This window comes from Alligator sinensis, unplaced genomic scaffold (assembly GCF_000455745.1).
Source record: "Alligator sinensis unplaced genomic scaffold, ASM45574v1 scaffold87_1, whole genome shotgun sequence".
Taxonomy (NCBI): Eukaryota; Metazoa; Chordata; order Crocodylia; family Alligatoridae; genus Alligator; species Alligator sinensis.
This window is the reverse complement of record NW_005841929.1, coordinates 1317595-1333080: the sequence shown is the minus strand read 5'-3', so window position 1 is coordinate 1333080 and position 15486 is coordinate 1317595. Positions and strand designations below refer to the sequence as shown.

Below are 15486 nucleotides of genomic sequence, written 5' to 3'. Positions count from 1 at the left end.
GCCCGGCGCCGAAGGCGGGCAGGAGGGCGCTCGTCCCCCGCGGGGTGCACCAGCTGGAGGGCACTGCCAGCTCCCCGAGGCTCTTTTCCAAACTTCCCGGGGGGCGGGAGGCTGCAGGATGAATGGAGGTGGGTGTGGGAGATGCTGCTGGGTCAAAGCAAGGGTTCCGGGGGTGGGAGGAGGAAGGTGCAAGATGTGGAGGGGACACGTTGGGAGTTGATGGGAACTCCTTCACCATAGAAGAAATGAAGCCAGTTTGAGGGGCGCTGCTGACCTCGGTGTGAGTCTGCCACCCACGTGGGCAGTGGGCAGCCCTGGCGTTTTCTTCCCCCTGCCCACTAGGCAGCACGTGTGGTGCCTTGTCTGGAAACTTGTGCATTCAAGAGCATGGACTGGTGTTCCCTTCCCCAAACACGACCCAAAATGGTGGCCGTGATAGGGAGGAGCTTGTCCTGCGGTGACCTGTGCTAGTGTCACCCTGGGCTGGAGACATGAAAGAAAGCAAATCTTGGGATGGGGCTGAGAGCGCCCTGCGCGGGTTTGATCAAGCCGGGCGGTCGGCATTGTTGAAACGGGACCGCACAAAGAAGGGAGCTGCATCGGGTGTTGTGAAGTTGTCCGGTCTCTTCAGCTCAACAAAAAAACCCAGCTTCTTTCCTGCCTCCATCAGGGGTTGGATGCTCCCTTCTGGAGCCCAGGAGAGAGCGTGTGTGTTTTCAGAACTGCCTGCTGAAGTGCTCCAAAAACTTCCTGTTGGGGCGATTGATGTATTAGAGGAACGTTATATTCATTGTGCAACTTCCAAAGAATTTCTGTAGAGGGCAGAATGGAAATTTCAATGAAGTCATAAAAGCCACAGATGCTGCGTCTCTCCGCAAGAGATAGAAGGATCGTTATTTTCTAAGTTGGGAAACCGTTTTCAGATATCTGGTGTGAGTATAGGTCTGACCATGAACATGTCACGTTTGTAGTTAGGGCATAAATGTTCTGAACGCTGCAAGGAAGAAAAGCACCTTGTCTTTCTCCTCAGTGCTACTTCTGGCAGTAAACTGGGAGCATACTAAGGTGGCCAGCATTTCTAAGACTGTAATTGCCTAGTGAATGTGAATTCCAGAGATGCTTAAAGTTCAATGGGATGTGTGAATTCTTGGAGGGCAAAACTCTTGGAGCAGGATGTGAATTTCTGAAGAGGGGGAATCCCATATGCAGTGTTAAATCTTGAAAGGGGAGATCTCTTAGTGATGCAACTCCCTGCCAAAGGGAACTCCCCCCACCCCCCCCACCCCCCCAATTGATGGGAAAACCTTAAAAGGGGAGATTCTCTGGCCCAGCAGTGCAAAGTCTTCCAAAGAAACTGCATTTACAATGATAAAAGGCCCAATGCACTAGCCTTTCACCTTAGGAGGCAATTAGCATCTGGATTGCTTCACAAGTGAAGTGGAATTGGGCTTTGCTTAGGATGGGGGAGTTAATATCATTTGGAACAAATTGACCCCTTTGGTGGGGTAGCAGTGTGGGGAGAAGGATAAGGGAAGGAAAGCCTAAGCCGGTACTGAGGATGTAGCAGGGTAGAACTGGGCTGTGCAAGTCCTACCTGGAAACATCTGTACCTATGGACAGCATATTGTTCCTTACTGAAAGTGGCTTGAAAAGGATTAAATTTAGCATGTGAGACACACTGTCATGATCAGTAACATGGAGCCTGTCTGATAGAAGAGTAATATGGAAACTTGTTGAAGGACCACGATTAAAACTGATATGGTGTAAGAGGAGAGAGACATTTGTGAGAACTTCCTGTTTTCCCTTATGCAGGGTGAATTGCCTTCCGTCTCCCTGCCCAACACCCAGTTTAAAGCAGGCAGTTTGGATGCTTGATAGATTTTTCTTAATGTCCCGTTCTCCCCCTTCCCCCATTAAACTAGTTGTTCCAAAAATGTAGAAGGAAAGGCATTTTGCACCATGCATGTGAACAAATCTTCATAACAGTTGTTAGTAAAATAGGTCTTATCCATTAAAATTTTTTTATTCCTTACAGGTTACTTACAGACTTTTCATTTACATATTTTGTTTTACTTCATGAGTGTATGAAGGCGATATAAGGACTTTTTTCACTTGTTTCTGACTTTAAAATATTGCTAGTGTCCATTCTGGTCTTCCTTGGTTTTCCTGGAAGACATTCTCGGCTTTTGCTGTGTATTTAGCACTAGCACATCTCACCGAAGGATCATTGGGGTGGAGTCTTCAACAAAGATACCTTTTCTGCTAACTGTTGATTGGACATTAGAGTTCAAACAGTTTTTATCAAAATAACCCCCAAAACAAACAAAAGTCCACCAACCAGCCAACAGAATCTAAAAGTAGGGGCTGGTGTATTATAATTTTATTGGCCTAGTCATTAAGGGATGGTTAAAAGCCCTAGGGTGGATACTGTATTAGATGCTCTACTTTAAACAAGTATAACTTATTTTGATTTGTGAACAAGAATAAGCTATACTAATAATCATGTTTATACTGGCATAACTGCTTACACACAGGAGAGATGGGGTAGAGGTTGCCACTTAATTAGGCCAACTAAATTAAATTGGTGAAATTTGTAATAATAGGTAAATCGTGATTCTGTTTAAAAATATCTGCCCTTCTCAGTTGGTTATTTTTTAGTCTCCTTAATTCCTCTGGTTCTCAGTCACCCTGAGGTTCTCCAGGTTAGATGGTGTCTAGATTTTGTGTGTGGACCCCCCCCACCCCCCCATGTATCCTGCTAAAATGGGAAAAAGATACAAATCTATGTTTCTTCCCTTGGTAGGTAATCTTTAGCTGGAATGCACAGTGGTGATGAGGGACGAGGGGAAGGCAGCCTCACTTGCAGATTTGCTGCTGATGCTTGGAAAGTTCCCTTTGATTTTTAGTACAGTGATACAGCTGAGCTCTTTTGTTTTTCTTATTAAATGCAAACCTTTTGCCTGTTCTTTTTGGACTGAAAGAAAGTGAAGCTTCCAGATGTGGGCTGCCATCAGCAGCTGTACATGTCAGAAACCTGGGAAGCAGATGTTTTGTTTTCTTTTTCCTGGATCATTGCGTAGTGAGAGCCTGGAGAAAGAGAGTGGGTTTACGAAGCTGGCTGGCTCAGATAAAGAAGTGCATCCATCAGGCCAGGCTCTGGGTATTGTTATGGGAAGGAGGGGTGTCGAACAGCAAGCCCCCATGCTGGCTTCAGCAGATGCAGTTGCCTGACAAGGCACAGGGCTCCTCTTTTCAAATCTACACAGCATCACGCAGCAGAGGACTCAGGAGGGGTTCAGCCACGACCAGGTCAAAAGTTCAGTGGGGCATGAGTGAATGCATATGTGCGCATTGGGACATGTTTGAGGTTCATGCTCAATCTTACAAAGACTTTTTTTTTTTTTTTTAAACATGTATATATCTTCCTTGGTAGTTGGTTGTATAGTGAAATACTATGTATCATTGCTAAGGATCACTTTGAGGGCCAGCTGTTACATGCAAACTTCAGTTCCGCTTGAAAATAAATGTTCTTTTGTTTTGTGGTAGCTGCCACTATCTGCCACACTATCAGTGTCTGCCCTGATCCTCTCCAATGATAGTTCAAGGTGAGAAGGCCTGCCCACACACCTTTAGTACATAGTACAGAGATTATTCACCTTCTTGGTAAGCCTGTTCATATATAAAAAGAGTGCTTTCTTCAGTCACATTAGCTCTTTTTAACTTCGAGACATGACCATGATCTGGACTGTATGTTGGTGTACGGCATCTCCCACATGTGGACCCTTCCCATCTGTGGTGGCATACAGAACCATTATTATAGCAGCTTCAGTATTCTTAGCTGTGTTTTAACACAGCTGAGAAACTGGAAATGAGCCAGAACCATGTGACCACCCAGCTTTTTAGGTTTCTTTAGCAAGTGCTCTGGGAGCCATGGACTGCTATTTAAGAACCTCTGCCTCAGTGGGTCAGAAAGAGGTGACTTTCAAGTATGTGCTTGAAAACAGTCAAGACATTGCTGTTAACTTCGTTTATTTGCAAAAGGGGAAAGCCACCTTACATCGAGAAAATATAAATCTTTTCCTGTGGTTTTTAAGAGTGCCTTCGGGCAAATTGCCTCTGCTGTTAACTTCATTGTGGCTTTAAATGTCTCTCTCTCTCTCTCTCTCATTGGTGTTTTCTTGCTGACTGTATCCCTGCTACTTCTCTCCCTCCCCAAAGAATAACAGTGGTCCTCTTATACACGTCTCATCTCGTGTAACTCAGCACCTACTTGTTCAGCTTTCTTGCGTGTTGTTTCTACTTGTCTATTCGGCCCTGGCCTTCCATTCTTGTGCTTCTGTTGGTGTAAGCACTGAAACTGTTTCTGGAAAACGTACCAGTGGTGGGAGGGAGCAGGGTATGATTTGTACTTTGCTCTGTCCTTCCCTCTTCCACTCTGAAACCTCTCTTGGGTTAAGTGCGACTTAAGAGAGAAAGTTGTGGGGTTTTGGCATGTATTAAGCTATTAGCGTAGACAAGCTTGTTCACACTAAACTGCAACTGTTTTAACAGATTTTTCCCCACTAGAGAGAAGGCCTCAACATCAGAGCAGTGTGTTTTGCAGAGCATCACTTCTACATTTACTATTGTGGATGATATTGTTTCACCCCAGGATTTATCACCACTCTATCCAGCTTGTCCCTTCTGTTCCTAGGTCCATCTGTAATCCATGATGCTGCAGCTAAAGAACTTTTTTTCTGAGCTGTAACTGATTCACAGAAAGAGCGGCATCTATGATGCATTACAAAGTTATATTATTAAACCCATACCTCTACAACCATTCTTTTGGTTCATCACCATCTCATGGTTGTTTGTACTGTGGTAGCACCTAGGGGACCTATTGAAGACTGAGGCCTCATTGTGCTTGACAATAGACAGAGAGGAAAATGGTCACTGCCTGGAAGAGCTTTTAGCTTAATTCTGACAAAAGCAACAAATAGGTGTAACAGATCAGTGAATAGAAACAAGCATAACAGCATTAAAAAGTGCAGGTAGGTAGTCTGGCTATGGTTATAGCTAGAAAATGTTAACCTACTTAAACATATCTTTTAATTAAGACCTAGATTAGAGTTTCCTACTAGCATTTTGTCTGCTGTTGGTTGGCATTTTCTTGCAGGTACTGCAGTAAAGGCAGATCTGGAAGTATTTAAAGATCATCTGTGAGCTATTCTGCAGTCTGTTTGGAAAGATTGTTCTATGCATAGCTGATGTGGATGTTTACAAGAGAAGAAAACAAATTGTCCATGGAGGACTAACATTGTGGGCAGAGTAGAGGAGGTGGTATTCAATGAGCTGAGATGCAGACTGAGAATGTATTACAGAAAGGCGTGAATTTAAGGAGTAGAAAATGTGCATCAACCTTACTGTGTGAAGAGTTCCGAGCTCCGTGGAAGGGTGTGTAAATGCAGGACTGTCCTACTGTTCCATAACTGAACTCCCAGTGGTGGAATATGATATTTCTGTAGGCACTAAATATTGGTTGTTAATTATTTATTAAGTACTTTATTATCACAATGAGTACAACTCAGTGGGGGGAAGAGCTTTAGAATCAGTTGCAGGTTTTTTTTTCCTTTTCTCATCCTTGTTTCTCTACCTCTTCTCTGTCAGTATCTTCTTCACTCTGCCTAGCCTTTCAAGCTGCAATTTCCACCTCCTTGAGCTTTGCTTTTGCCACCTTCTTTATATTATCTGCTGAAAATGCTAAGCACAGAAATAATTAATGCCTCTTTACGTGCCAGCATTAGGCTTTAGAATCAACAGGTCATTGAGATTAATAGGAGCTGTTATTCCAAGTTGTCTGCAGACGGGAAAACACATGTTTACAGTTGGTTTACATTTTTATAACCATGATAATGTAGAAACCTATTTTTTAATGAGTACTTAAAATTTGTTCTAATCTCACATAGTCCAGACTGCTGAATACAGGTTTGTGGCTGTTTGACACCGCTGGACACAATGTAGTATTTGAAAAAAGAGAACCAACAGATGAATACAGAGAAAGGGGTATCATGGCCAGAACAGCAGGAAAGGAAGATTATTTCAGCACCAGTATTTTGAATGGACCTGAGATCAGAGTCATAGAGGTCAGGAAACAGTTACACTAATTGGAACAGAAGGTGATGAGGGCCCCAAGAGTTCCACTCTGTGGACAGAAAAAAGGGAGAGAAGTCCTGAATCTCATGGGGGGGAAGGGAGATTGTAATCTAGCACAGTTTGGGAGTATGGGTTGAGAGAGAGAAATGTCAGATGGTACCTCAGGAAAGCAAGTTGGTCTGTTTTGGTTATGTGACACTTGAACAAGAAGGTGAGACCTCCAAGGGGAGATATTGAGAGACAGATTTATATTTGTCGGGTTGGAGGGATACGGGTCAGGAAGGCTTGCAAGATGGTAGTTTAAATGTGTGCAGTGAAGAGTGCCACCCAGACCTTTGGTCCTAGGGAATCGCAGACTGTAGTGTAGACCACTACTACTGGTGGAAGCTCTGGCGTAAACAGCACTTCTGGCATTTTTACTAGTATGCTTCTTGAGACCTGTTAGGGCTTTCACAGGTATTCAGTGGTGGTGCAGTTGAACTTGTGTTAGCTTTGGTAGGATTCTTTTTTTCTAAAATTCACAAGTCCATTTAGACTCTGAGAGTGGGCAAGAAAGGAATTCTAGGACACCCTTGGAGATGGAGAGAGATGAGAGAAACAAAGGAGTGCAGTGTCCTGAAAATCAAGAGTAGATGACATTTTTTTGGAGAAATCATTGGGGAGCAACCAAGAAGTGTTCAGGAAGATGAAGATTTGGCCTGTCAGATTTCCCTTCTCTTTCTCTCAAATGACCTTCAATTTATATTTACTTCTTTCTTCTGTACAGAGCACTTAGAAGAATTTCTCATGGCCCCCCTTAATTGGTAAATAAGGGTAACTCAAGTCTGGGGACAAGAAAATAAGTGATTTTTAGAGAGTTGTCATAATATATTAAGTTGTATCAGTTTAACCTCATTTGTTTTACAAGCAAGTTATGTTAAGTCAGTTCAAATCCTTGTGAAATTGGTTTTTATAACAGTTTAAACGCATAATTTTTGATATGAAGTCTTGTCTAGCCACGGAATGTCAGCATCACAGTTAAACTGATGCAGGCCTCTATACCGGGGCAGGCAATTATTTCAGGCGGAGGGCTGCTTACTGAGTTTTGGCAAGCCATCGAGGGCTGCATGACAGGCAGCCAGGGGCAGATAAATATTAATTTTCTAAATGTTTAGGGACCCTGCGGGCTGGATAGACTGGCCTGATGGGCCGCATCCAACCCGCGGGGCACAATTTGCCCACCCCTGCTCTATATGGTCTATGCTGATTTATAAACCAGGCATTGGGTGTTTTGGGGTTGGTTTTTTTTTTTGTTTTGGGTTTTTTGTTTTTTGTTTTTTTTTTTTTTAGGAGTTTTCACCTTTTAACTAAGTCAGTTTAAAATAACACCTTAGTTAAACTGGTGCAACTTTCTGAGTAAACCTGCTTAACTGTGAGCTTTCTTTCCTCACACAGCACTGCATAGCTGTGCCATTCTGCCCCTGGCATCTGTTAAGTGTCTGCATGACGGGTGAAGAATTAACCTTTGTAATGCCTATGGATGCTTTCATAGGCTTTTTCAAGGAAAAATTCCTCAAGAAAAGGACTGAAGAAAAATGACAAAAGCCAAGGAGTTAAGAGTAACCAAATTCATAGTTTCTAGTTTGAAGCTAGTCCTAGACGTTTATGAACATGATTTTTTTTTCTCGTCAGTAAAAGCAACAGCATCTGCTGTGATTGTGAGAACAATGCAGCCTAGTGATTCCTCCTTCCTTACAGTAGAGAATCCTGTTAAACACACAAGCTCTGTGCCTTAGAGTGTATCCTTTCAGCAGGCTTGTTCCTATTAATGGGTGCCCATTCCTGGGGTCTCCATTGTTTCAGCAACAATAGCACTAGGGGCAGCTGATTTGGTTGACAGAAAATGTGTTAATTTAACAGATCTGTTCCCTTCAGCAAGTCTCCTTCCTATTGTGTCCTTGTTCTCTTCTGGTTCCTTGGAAGGCCATGTTAGCAGATTCTGTTAGGTGGACTACTTCTGTAATTAGAAATGGTCTGGAGGCTTGTTTAAGGAAACGGTTGATAAGGAAAAAGGATTTTAGTGTATTTTGTTTGTTGCCAGAACATTTTTCTTCTGTCTTCGCACATTTTTTTTTCTTTCTTCAATTGAATTAACTTAACACAAACTACTGCTGCTTTGACTTTGTGAGTGTTGGTCCAAAAATGACCTACACGCCCTTAATGGTGGTTCCTCTTAAAGTTTGCTGAATTGCTTTGTCACTTTTTTTTGTTTTAAATACTTAGCTGAAATGTAGCTTTTTAAGCTGTGAAATACCAGCAAGGGTAGAAATGCTGGAATCTGACTGCAGAGGTTAGTCTTAGTACATAATTTGGTAGGAGAGAATTGAAGTACGAGGGTAGAAATAAGAGGTGCCACTGATATGTTGGTCCCACATCAGATTGGCACTGATATAAGGAAAATTGACTGTATTGGCAATTGGGGTTCTTTTGGCTAATGTGGCCGATAAATGCTGCGTGCATCTGCAGCGCAGCACACAGGTGGCCAAGAACACAGCCCCACAGCATGGAGAGCGGTGACTAGCTGGTAAGTCTGTTGTGGGGGAACAGGTGGGGGGAGGGAAGGGGTGTGGAGGGGCAGATCGAGGCCCCCACAAACAGTGAGGGAGTGGGGCCTAGGGCAGGGGCAGGCACTGCCCGGCCAGAGTGGGGCAAGGCGCGGGACACAGCCATGGCTCATCTGAGGGGCACATGGTGGGGGGTGGCTCTTGCCGCTGCATGCATCCCAGGGGGGCATGTGCCCCCGGACCTGTGCACGGGGCAGGGCGGGCTATCGCTGGGGCTGGGGCTGTGCTGGGCTGTTCCTGGCAAGGGGCTGGGCTGGGGTTGAGCTTGGGGCGGGCAGTGGTGACACTGGGAAGAGGGCTATAGGAAGGACAGGAGGCTACAGTGAATTTTGGGGTGACTGCAATGCTCCCCCCGCCCTCATAGTTTCCTCAGCACTGCTGCCGCCTGCCCCAAGTGCAGCCCAGCCCCCCACCAGGAAGAGTTCGGCGCCACCCTGGCCCCAGCCCGCAGTGGCAGCCTGCCTTTGCCCTACACACAGATCCAGAGGTATACATCTTCCATGCCCTTTCAGGGTGTGTGCAGCGGCAGGAGCCCCCCCCCTTTCCCATACCCCCCAGATGAGCCGCAGCTCCATCCTGTACCCTGTCCTGCCCCAGCCCCACTCCCTCCCTCACCACTGGGGCCTCAATCTGTCTCCCCCCACCCTTTCCCTCCCTCCACCCCACCCCTTCCCCCACAACAGACTTACCAGCTGGTTGCTGCTGTCCAGGCTGCGGAGCTGCATATCAGCAATCCGGATCGGTATCAGCCAATATGGCTTCTTAAAAATCAGCCATCAGTATCGGCCTGGTGTCCTTCAAATCAATTAATTTGAATTTGATCATCTTTCTATCACAGACAAGGCCTCATATGCCCTGCGTGGGGAACTATCAGCCATGTTCAGAGTGCTGGGGTTTGTCATATGAAAGGTGACTTGAAGGGCCTTGTCCTGCCTTTGTTTCTTTGGTGGAACAGTGTTTTTCAGTGGCTTCTCCCTTGGTTAAGTCTATGAGGAGAGGAAGCTTCATAACGCCAAAACATGGGATAGAAGTGAAGAAGAACTACTGCTTTCATTGCAAGTGAGACATGTTTATATTCAAGGGCCTTGAAGGCAATGTGGGTAGAAGTTAAACTTAAAGGTGCAGACATGCATAACAACTGAACTGTTCCAAAGTGTCACTGGTTGGGAACCAGGCCACAGTTGTGTGAAGTGCTGTGGCTCTGACATCAGTGGATGAGAATGGGCACCAAAGGCCACTATGCCTTACAGTGGGATACTGGGTGTGTATGCTTGCACTTGTGCATTGGGAGTCCCAGCAGGTAGTTGAACTGTGGCAGGCAGGGGGTGGGGGTTGTCACTTTCCTGCTTTCCCTTGTTTCCTGAACATGAGCTCAGTAAACTTGAGAAACCTGCAAATGGATGAAGCTTACAGTATGCTTGCCTGCCTTAGGGGAGCATAGGAAATACTTGGACCTGCACTTTTTGATTACAGGAGCTGTGGGGGCATGATGAGGTGCTGCAGTAGAGTAGGGAGTGAGGACACAGCTGGTTGTTAGAAAGCTTTTATTGAGCAAACAGTGCAAGGGAACTCATTGTTAAAAAAAAAAAAAAAAGAAGAAGAAAAAAGTACTAGAAAAGGTGGGGGCTGGGGAGGCGGGAGCAGTAGAGTTCTGGCTACATATTATAGCGGCCAGTTGCAGCACCATGTTGTGGGAGGCGAGGAGCAGTGCAGTGTGGGATGCCTGTAAGACTGACCAGACTGTCACAGAATGTTTGGTGTCTACTCATAACATTGAACCATTTCACAGTCGAGTTTCATAATAGTTAGGGGTCAGAAGGAACCTGAATAGATCATCTAGTCTAACCCCTCACCACTGGTTGGAGCACACGCTGGGATTACACGACCCCAGACAGGTGTTCATCCAACCTCTCTTTGAATTTACCCAAGGTAGGAGCGGACCACTTCCCTAGGAAGTTGGTTCCAGATCCTAGCCACCCTAACAGTGAAATAGTGCCTCCTAATCTCTAACCTGAGCCTATTCTCCAGCAGCTTCTGGCCATTGTTCCTCGTCACCCCAGGTGCTGCTGGGGGGAATAGGACCCTTCCTATTTGCTGCTGATCTCCCCTAACGAGTTTGTAGGCAGCCACCAAATCCCCTCTGTCTCTGCTTGCTGAGGCTGAACAGATTCAGGTCCCTCAGCCTCTCCTCGTAGGGCCTGCCCTGTTGCCCTCCAACCAAGCAGGTGGCCCTCCTCTGAACCCTCTCAAGGCAGGCCACATCCCTCTTAAAGTGCGGTGCCTAGAACTGGGCGCAGTGCTCCAATTGTGGCCTGACCAATGTCGCGTAGAGGGGGAGGATCACCTCTCTGGACTGGCTTGAGATGCATCTTTGGATGCATGACAAGGTGAGGTTGGCTTTGCTGGCTGCAGTCTGGCATTGGCGGCTCATGTTCATCTTGGAGTCAATAATGACTCCAAGATCCCTTTCCGTCTCTGTGCTCACAAGGGGGGAGCTCCCCAGCCTGTATGCATGCTGTGGATTCCTTCTTCCTGGGTGCAGCATCCTGCATTTATCTACATTGAAGCCCATCCTATTACCATCTGCCCGCTTCTGTAGTCTGTCTAAATCTAATTGCAGCCTCTCTCTCCCTTCGAGCGTGCCTACCTCTCCCCACATCTTGGTGTCATCGGCAAACTTGGACAACGTGTTTTCCACCCCCTCGTCCAAGTCACTGATGAAGATGTTGGACAGTGTAGGCCCCAGGACCGAGCCCTGGGGGACCCCACTGTTCACATCCTGCCAGGTCGAGTATGACCCATCCACCACCACTGTCTGGGTGCGCCCCATCAGCCAATTTTTGACCCATCCAACTGTATAGGCATCAGTGCCACAGTTGCTCAGTTTATTAATGAGAATGGGGTGAGAGACAGTGTCAAAGGCCTTCTTAAAGTCCAGAAAGACAATGTGGTTTAAAATAGTATTTGATTTTCCAGGTACACTTCTGAACTGTTCTAGGCAGATTTAAACTGGTTTAACAGGCTTGTACATGTATCTCATTCATGTTTAAACTATGTTAAGTCTTATGTGAGTCCATGCCCTGAGACGGTGGTTCTCAACCTTTTTAGACTCAAGGGACTTCTCAGAAATGCCAGCTCTTAATTTGCAATTGGTTTTTTGACTATAGAAAAGTAATAGAGTAATTCTTCTGCAAAGAGCTTGGAAAGACCATAGCAGATCAGCATGTTTTTAATACAGTGGATTCCTGTTTGAAATTTCTGTGAATTCTGTTTGCACACCTAACAGTGCTGACATTGCATAGCAAGGATCTCAAAGCACCCAGGGTGCCACAGTACCCTCTATGAGAATCACTGACCTAAGACTTTGATTACTAAATGCAACTGGTCATTGTTAGCAATGTAAAGAAAATAATCTGTGTGGGGGGAAAGGAGCTGGGAGGTGGCCAATTAATCCAATGTGGTCTTGTATGTTGTAAAAGCTCATACTATGTAAAAACTCCAGTTGGGGCTGTTTAAAGGGTATGTTGTCAACCAGCGTTAGGCCTGTGATGTAAATTGCTTGGTTATGCTACCTAAGTGGTAAGCAGGTAGTGTTGTAATAGAGATACACAGTTATAAAACTGTCATTTTGGACTTAGTAATTTTAATGGATACCCCTAACAATACAGTAGTGAAGGAAATTAGAGAAATTTGATTTTGTGTGTTCTTAGATGGTTTATATACTTTAGGTGACAGTGCTTTGCATAGAGCCAGTTTCACTGTTGTGTTAGGATGTGCCCTGCCTGATGGTGTTTATCAGAAAATAGCAGCAGAAGGAAAGCTGTAACTGGATTGGTAGCAAGAGGCATACTTGCAGGTAGTGAAAGACAGCAGAAAGGTGATCCTGAGCATGGTCTGTGGTGATATACACAAGCCCCTTCCAAAAGAGCCGTCTGCACTGAAGTAAGGAGAGGTGATGACTCATTTAAACATTTTTATTTAAAAAAAAAAAAAAGGATTTATAGTAAAGTAGAGCATGCTCTTTGTAAAGAACAATTATTTTTAAGTTGGCATATTCAGAAGCTAATTTGAGTTGACAGTGTCCCTCTAAACATTCTCCTTCTAATGTTTAAACCCAAGCATGTGGCGAAACCGATTATTTTAATTTCATTAAGTAGATGCATTGCACAAAATAAACAACATAAATGGTGAGAAAATGTATGCATATTTTAATTGGGTTTTAGGAGTCTGTGCTAAACACTTTTTTTAAAATAATTCTATTCTACTTCTGTCTCTGCAGGCTATGATCACACAGTGTGTTCAGGCACACAACCATAAAGACTTGCTGCTTATGCTGAAAGCCTGAACTGTGTTGCCCTGTAGGACAGGGCAGCCATGTAGAATAAACATGGGAGAGCAGTCCTGGTTTCTTTTCTTTCAGCCCAATATGAGGTGTCAGGGCATAGGGGACCATTTTGCCTTTAAGATAATTGTGTGTTGGAGAGGATCAAAGGGCTTGAGGGGGTTTTTGGTTGAAAGGGGATTTTCTCCATGGACAGCTGCAATAGTGCATTAGTACTGCAATGGATTATCTTTCTATGATCTGTGGGATCCCAACCAGCTATAGGAGGCCCTGCGGAGGGAGTGTGTGTGTGTGTGTGTGTGTGTGTGTGTGTGTGTGTGTGTGTGTGTGTGTGTGTGTTGGGAGGGGACGGGGGATGACAAGCCAAAAGTCTTCTGTAATGGGGAGTCTCAGGCTACTTTTTTTCTCCCTAAACAAAGCATTGCTGAATGTTCTCAGACTCAGGATAATGTTGTGGAACATGGAAATTGTCCACAGCTCTCTGTTAAGATTAACTCTAACTAGTTTCCACATTAATCCTGCTTTATGTTGGAACTGCTCATTAAGGAATGAAAGAAGGAAGCATATCCCAGCTAGATGTGGGCTTCTGCATGGAGCAGTGCAATATTTTGATGAAGGGTAAAATTGTGGGTCTCCTTCTCAGGGTGAACAGGCCAGTGTTGGTTGGCCTTGGCAAATGCCCAGACTTAACAAGGGTGAGGAACTTCATCTGCAGATGGCCATGATATGGGGGATGACTCTTTCAGACATGGATGAGATGCATGTCAGTGCATTATTATTGTGTGCTTCTCAGTGGGGTATGGTTTTTACTACTGTATCTTTGTCTGACCATTTATTTTGTGGGGACTCTGGCAGTTGTGGAGATCAGGTTGAAATCTGCTTCCTTAACCCAGTCTCACTGCTGAGAGGTAGGAATGTACATTGCAGAACTTCTGAGGAATGCAGGTGTTTGCCATTGTTGCCTGGGCTTGAGCCTGGTTCATATTGCACCCTTACACAGATTAATAAGTGTTAAACCCACACTGTGTACTGTTAAGTTCAGTGATTCTCATCCAGGGCACTGGTGCACCTTGGGTTGCCCACAAGTCCTTTGAAAGGTGCAGGAAGGTGTGGGGAGCTAAGTAGGTGTGAGGAGATAAGCAGATAAGCCAGGCTCAGGCTTGTTCCTGCCTGTCCCCCACCCTTCTTACACAGGGCTTGGGCAGTGAGGTAAGAGCTGTAATATTTATATATAAATTAGTTTTTGAAATTGCATGCCACTCAATTCACAGAAGTTGTGGATGAGTGCCTCAAGCCCAGTGAAAGATGCCTCATCCAAAAAGGTTGGGAACCACTGGTTTAGATCTTCAACAGTGCCTTGAACCAGTAGGATGTCAGAATTCCCTCAGGCCTGGTCCACCCTACATAGTTTTGATAGAGAAGCTCAAGTGGATGTATCCATTTTCATAGATCCCTGTGATAGCAGACTTCTTTCCTCTGGCAGTAGAGCAATGCCAGCTGTGAGCAACAGAAGGCTTCTGCTACCACCCTGGAATGGATAGAAGCTACCTATAGACACTTGCAGCTTCTGCTAGCTGCTGTGGCCTTTTAACAGCTGTGGCACCCTAGGGTGCATGGCTCACTTTGCCAGCACAGCTCATATAGTGGACCCACATAATTTTGGCAGGATCTGCATGGAGCCTTTGGAAGCTGTGCAGGTGTGTATGTTTGCTGGCAGCTTCCCAGTAGTGACTGCTGCCTACTGCCAAAACTTCTTGCGGCAGAAACAGAAGAGGCCTTAGTGTGGCCTCTTAAGCCCCTGAGTCAAATGAGAGATTGACCTACAGGTACTCCTCACTTAATGTCATCTTGGTTAATGTTGTTTCATTATTATGTTGCTGATCTATTGGAGAACACACTCATTTAAAGTCATGCAATGTTCGGTTATAACATTTGGCCACCACCTGCTGGTAGGTAATTACTGTGACGTAATTGGATTCGCTTAACATTGTTTTGCTTTGTCGTATTTTTCAAGAACGTAATTATGATGTTAAGTGAGGAGTAGCTGCAGGTTCCTACAGAGAGAGGAGAACACTTCTGCTAACAAAAGTAACTTAATTTTAGCTGTAGATTTTTTTTTTTCTTTTACTACTGATGTACAAGCCAGAAAGAACCCTAGTCTGAATTTTCAGGACTGGTAGCTATGAAAACATCCTATTTGTAAACTGATGAGATTTAATCTGGAGTTTTAAATGCAAACCTTGGCTTGTGTATGAGATCTTGTGTAGTGTTTCTTCTGAAAAGAGTCCAAAATCTAATTATTTTGTAGCAGGGAATACTGTGGTCACAAGCTTCATGAGTGCATGGTTTAATTCTAGTTGCTTCCTGAACACACATGGTGGCATGCATGGCATGTGAGATTGAGATCAG

General features: G+C 44.9%; 1 protein-coding gene across 4 annotated transcripts in view; it reads left to right on the top strand.

Annotated features, from left to right (window-relative positions):
• Positions 1-110: 110 nt before the first annotated feature.
• LOC102381708 (cat eye syndrome critical region protein 2) overlaps positions 111-15486 on the top strand; it is a 140738-nt gene continuing 125362 nt past the window's right edge. For 3 of the 4 annotated variants that reach the window (XM_025198813.1, XM_025198812.1, XM_025198811.1), the window contains exon 1: positions 111-128. In XM_025198813.1, coding sequence (XP_025054598.1) covers positions 123-128 — 6 coding nt within the window. In that variant the 5' untranslated portion in view covers positions 111-122. Of the gene's footprint in view, positions 129-914; positions 933-15486 lie in introns of those variants that run through there. The other variant, XM_025198816.1, reaches the window with a different exon arrangement.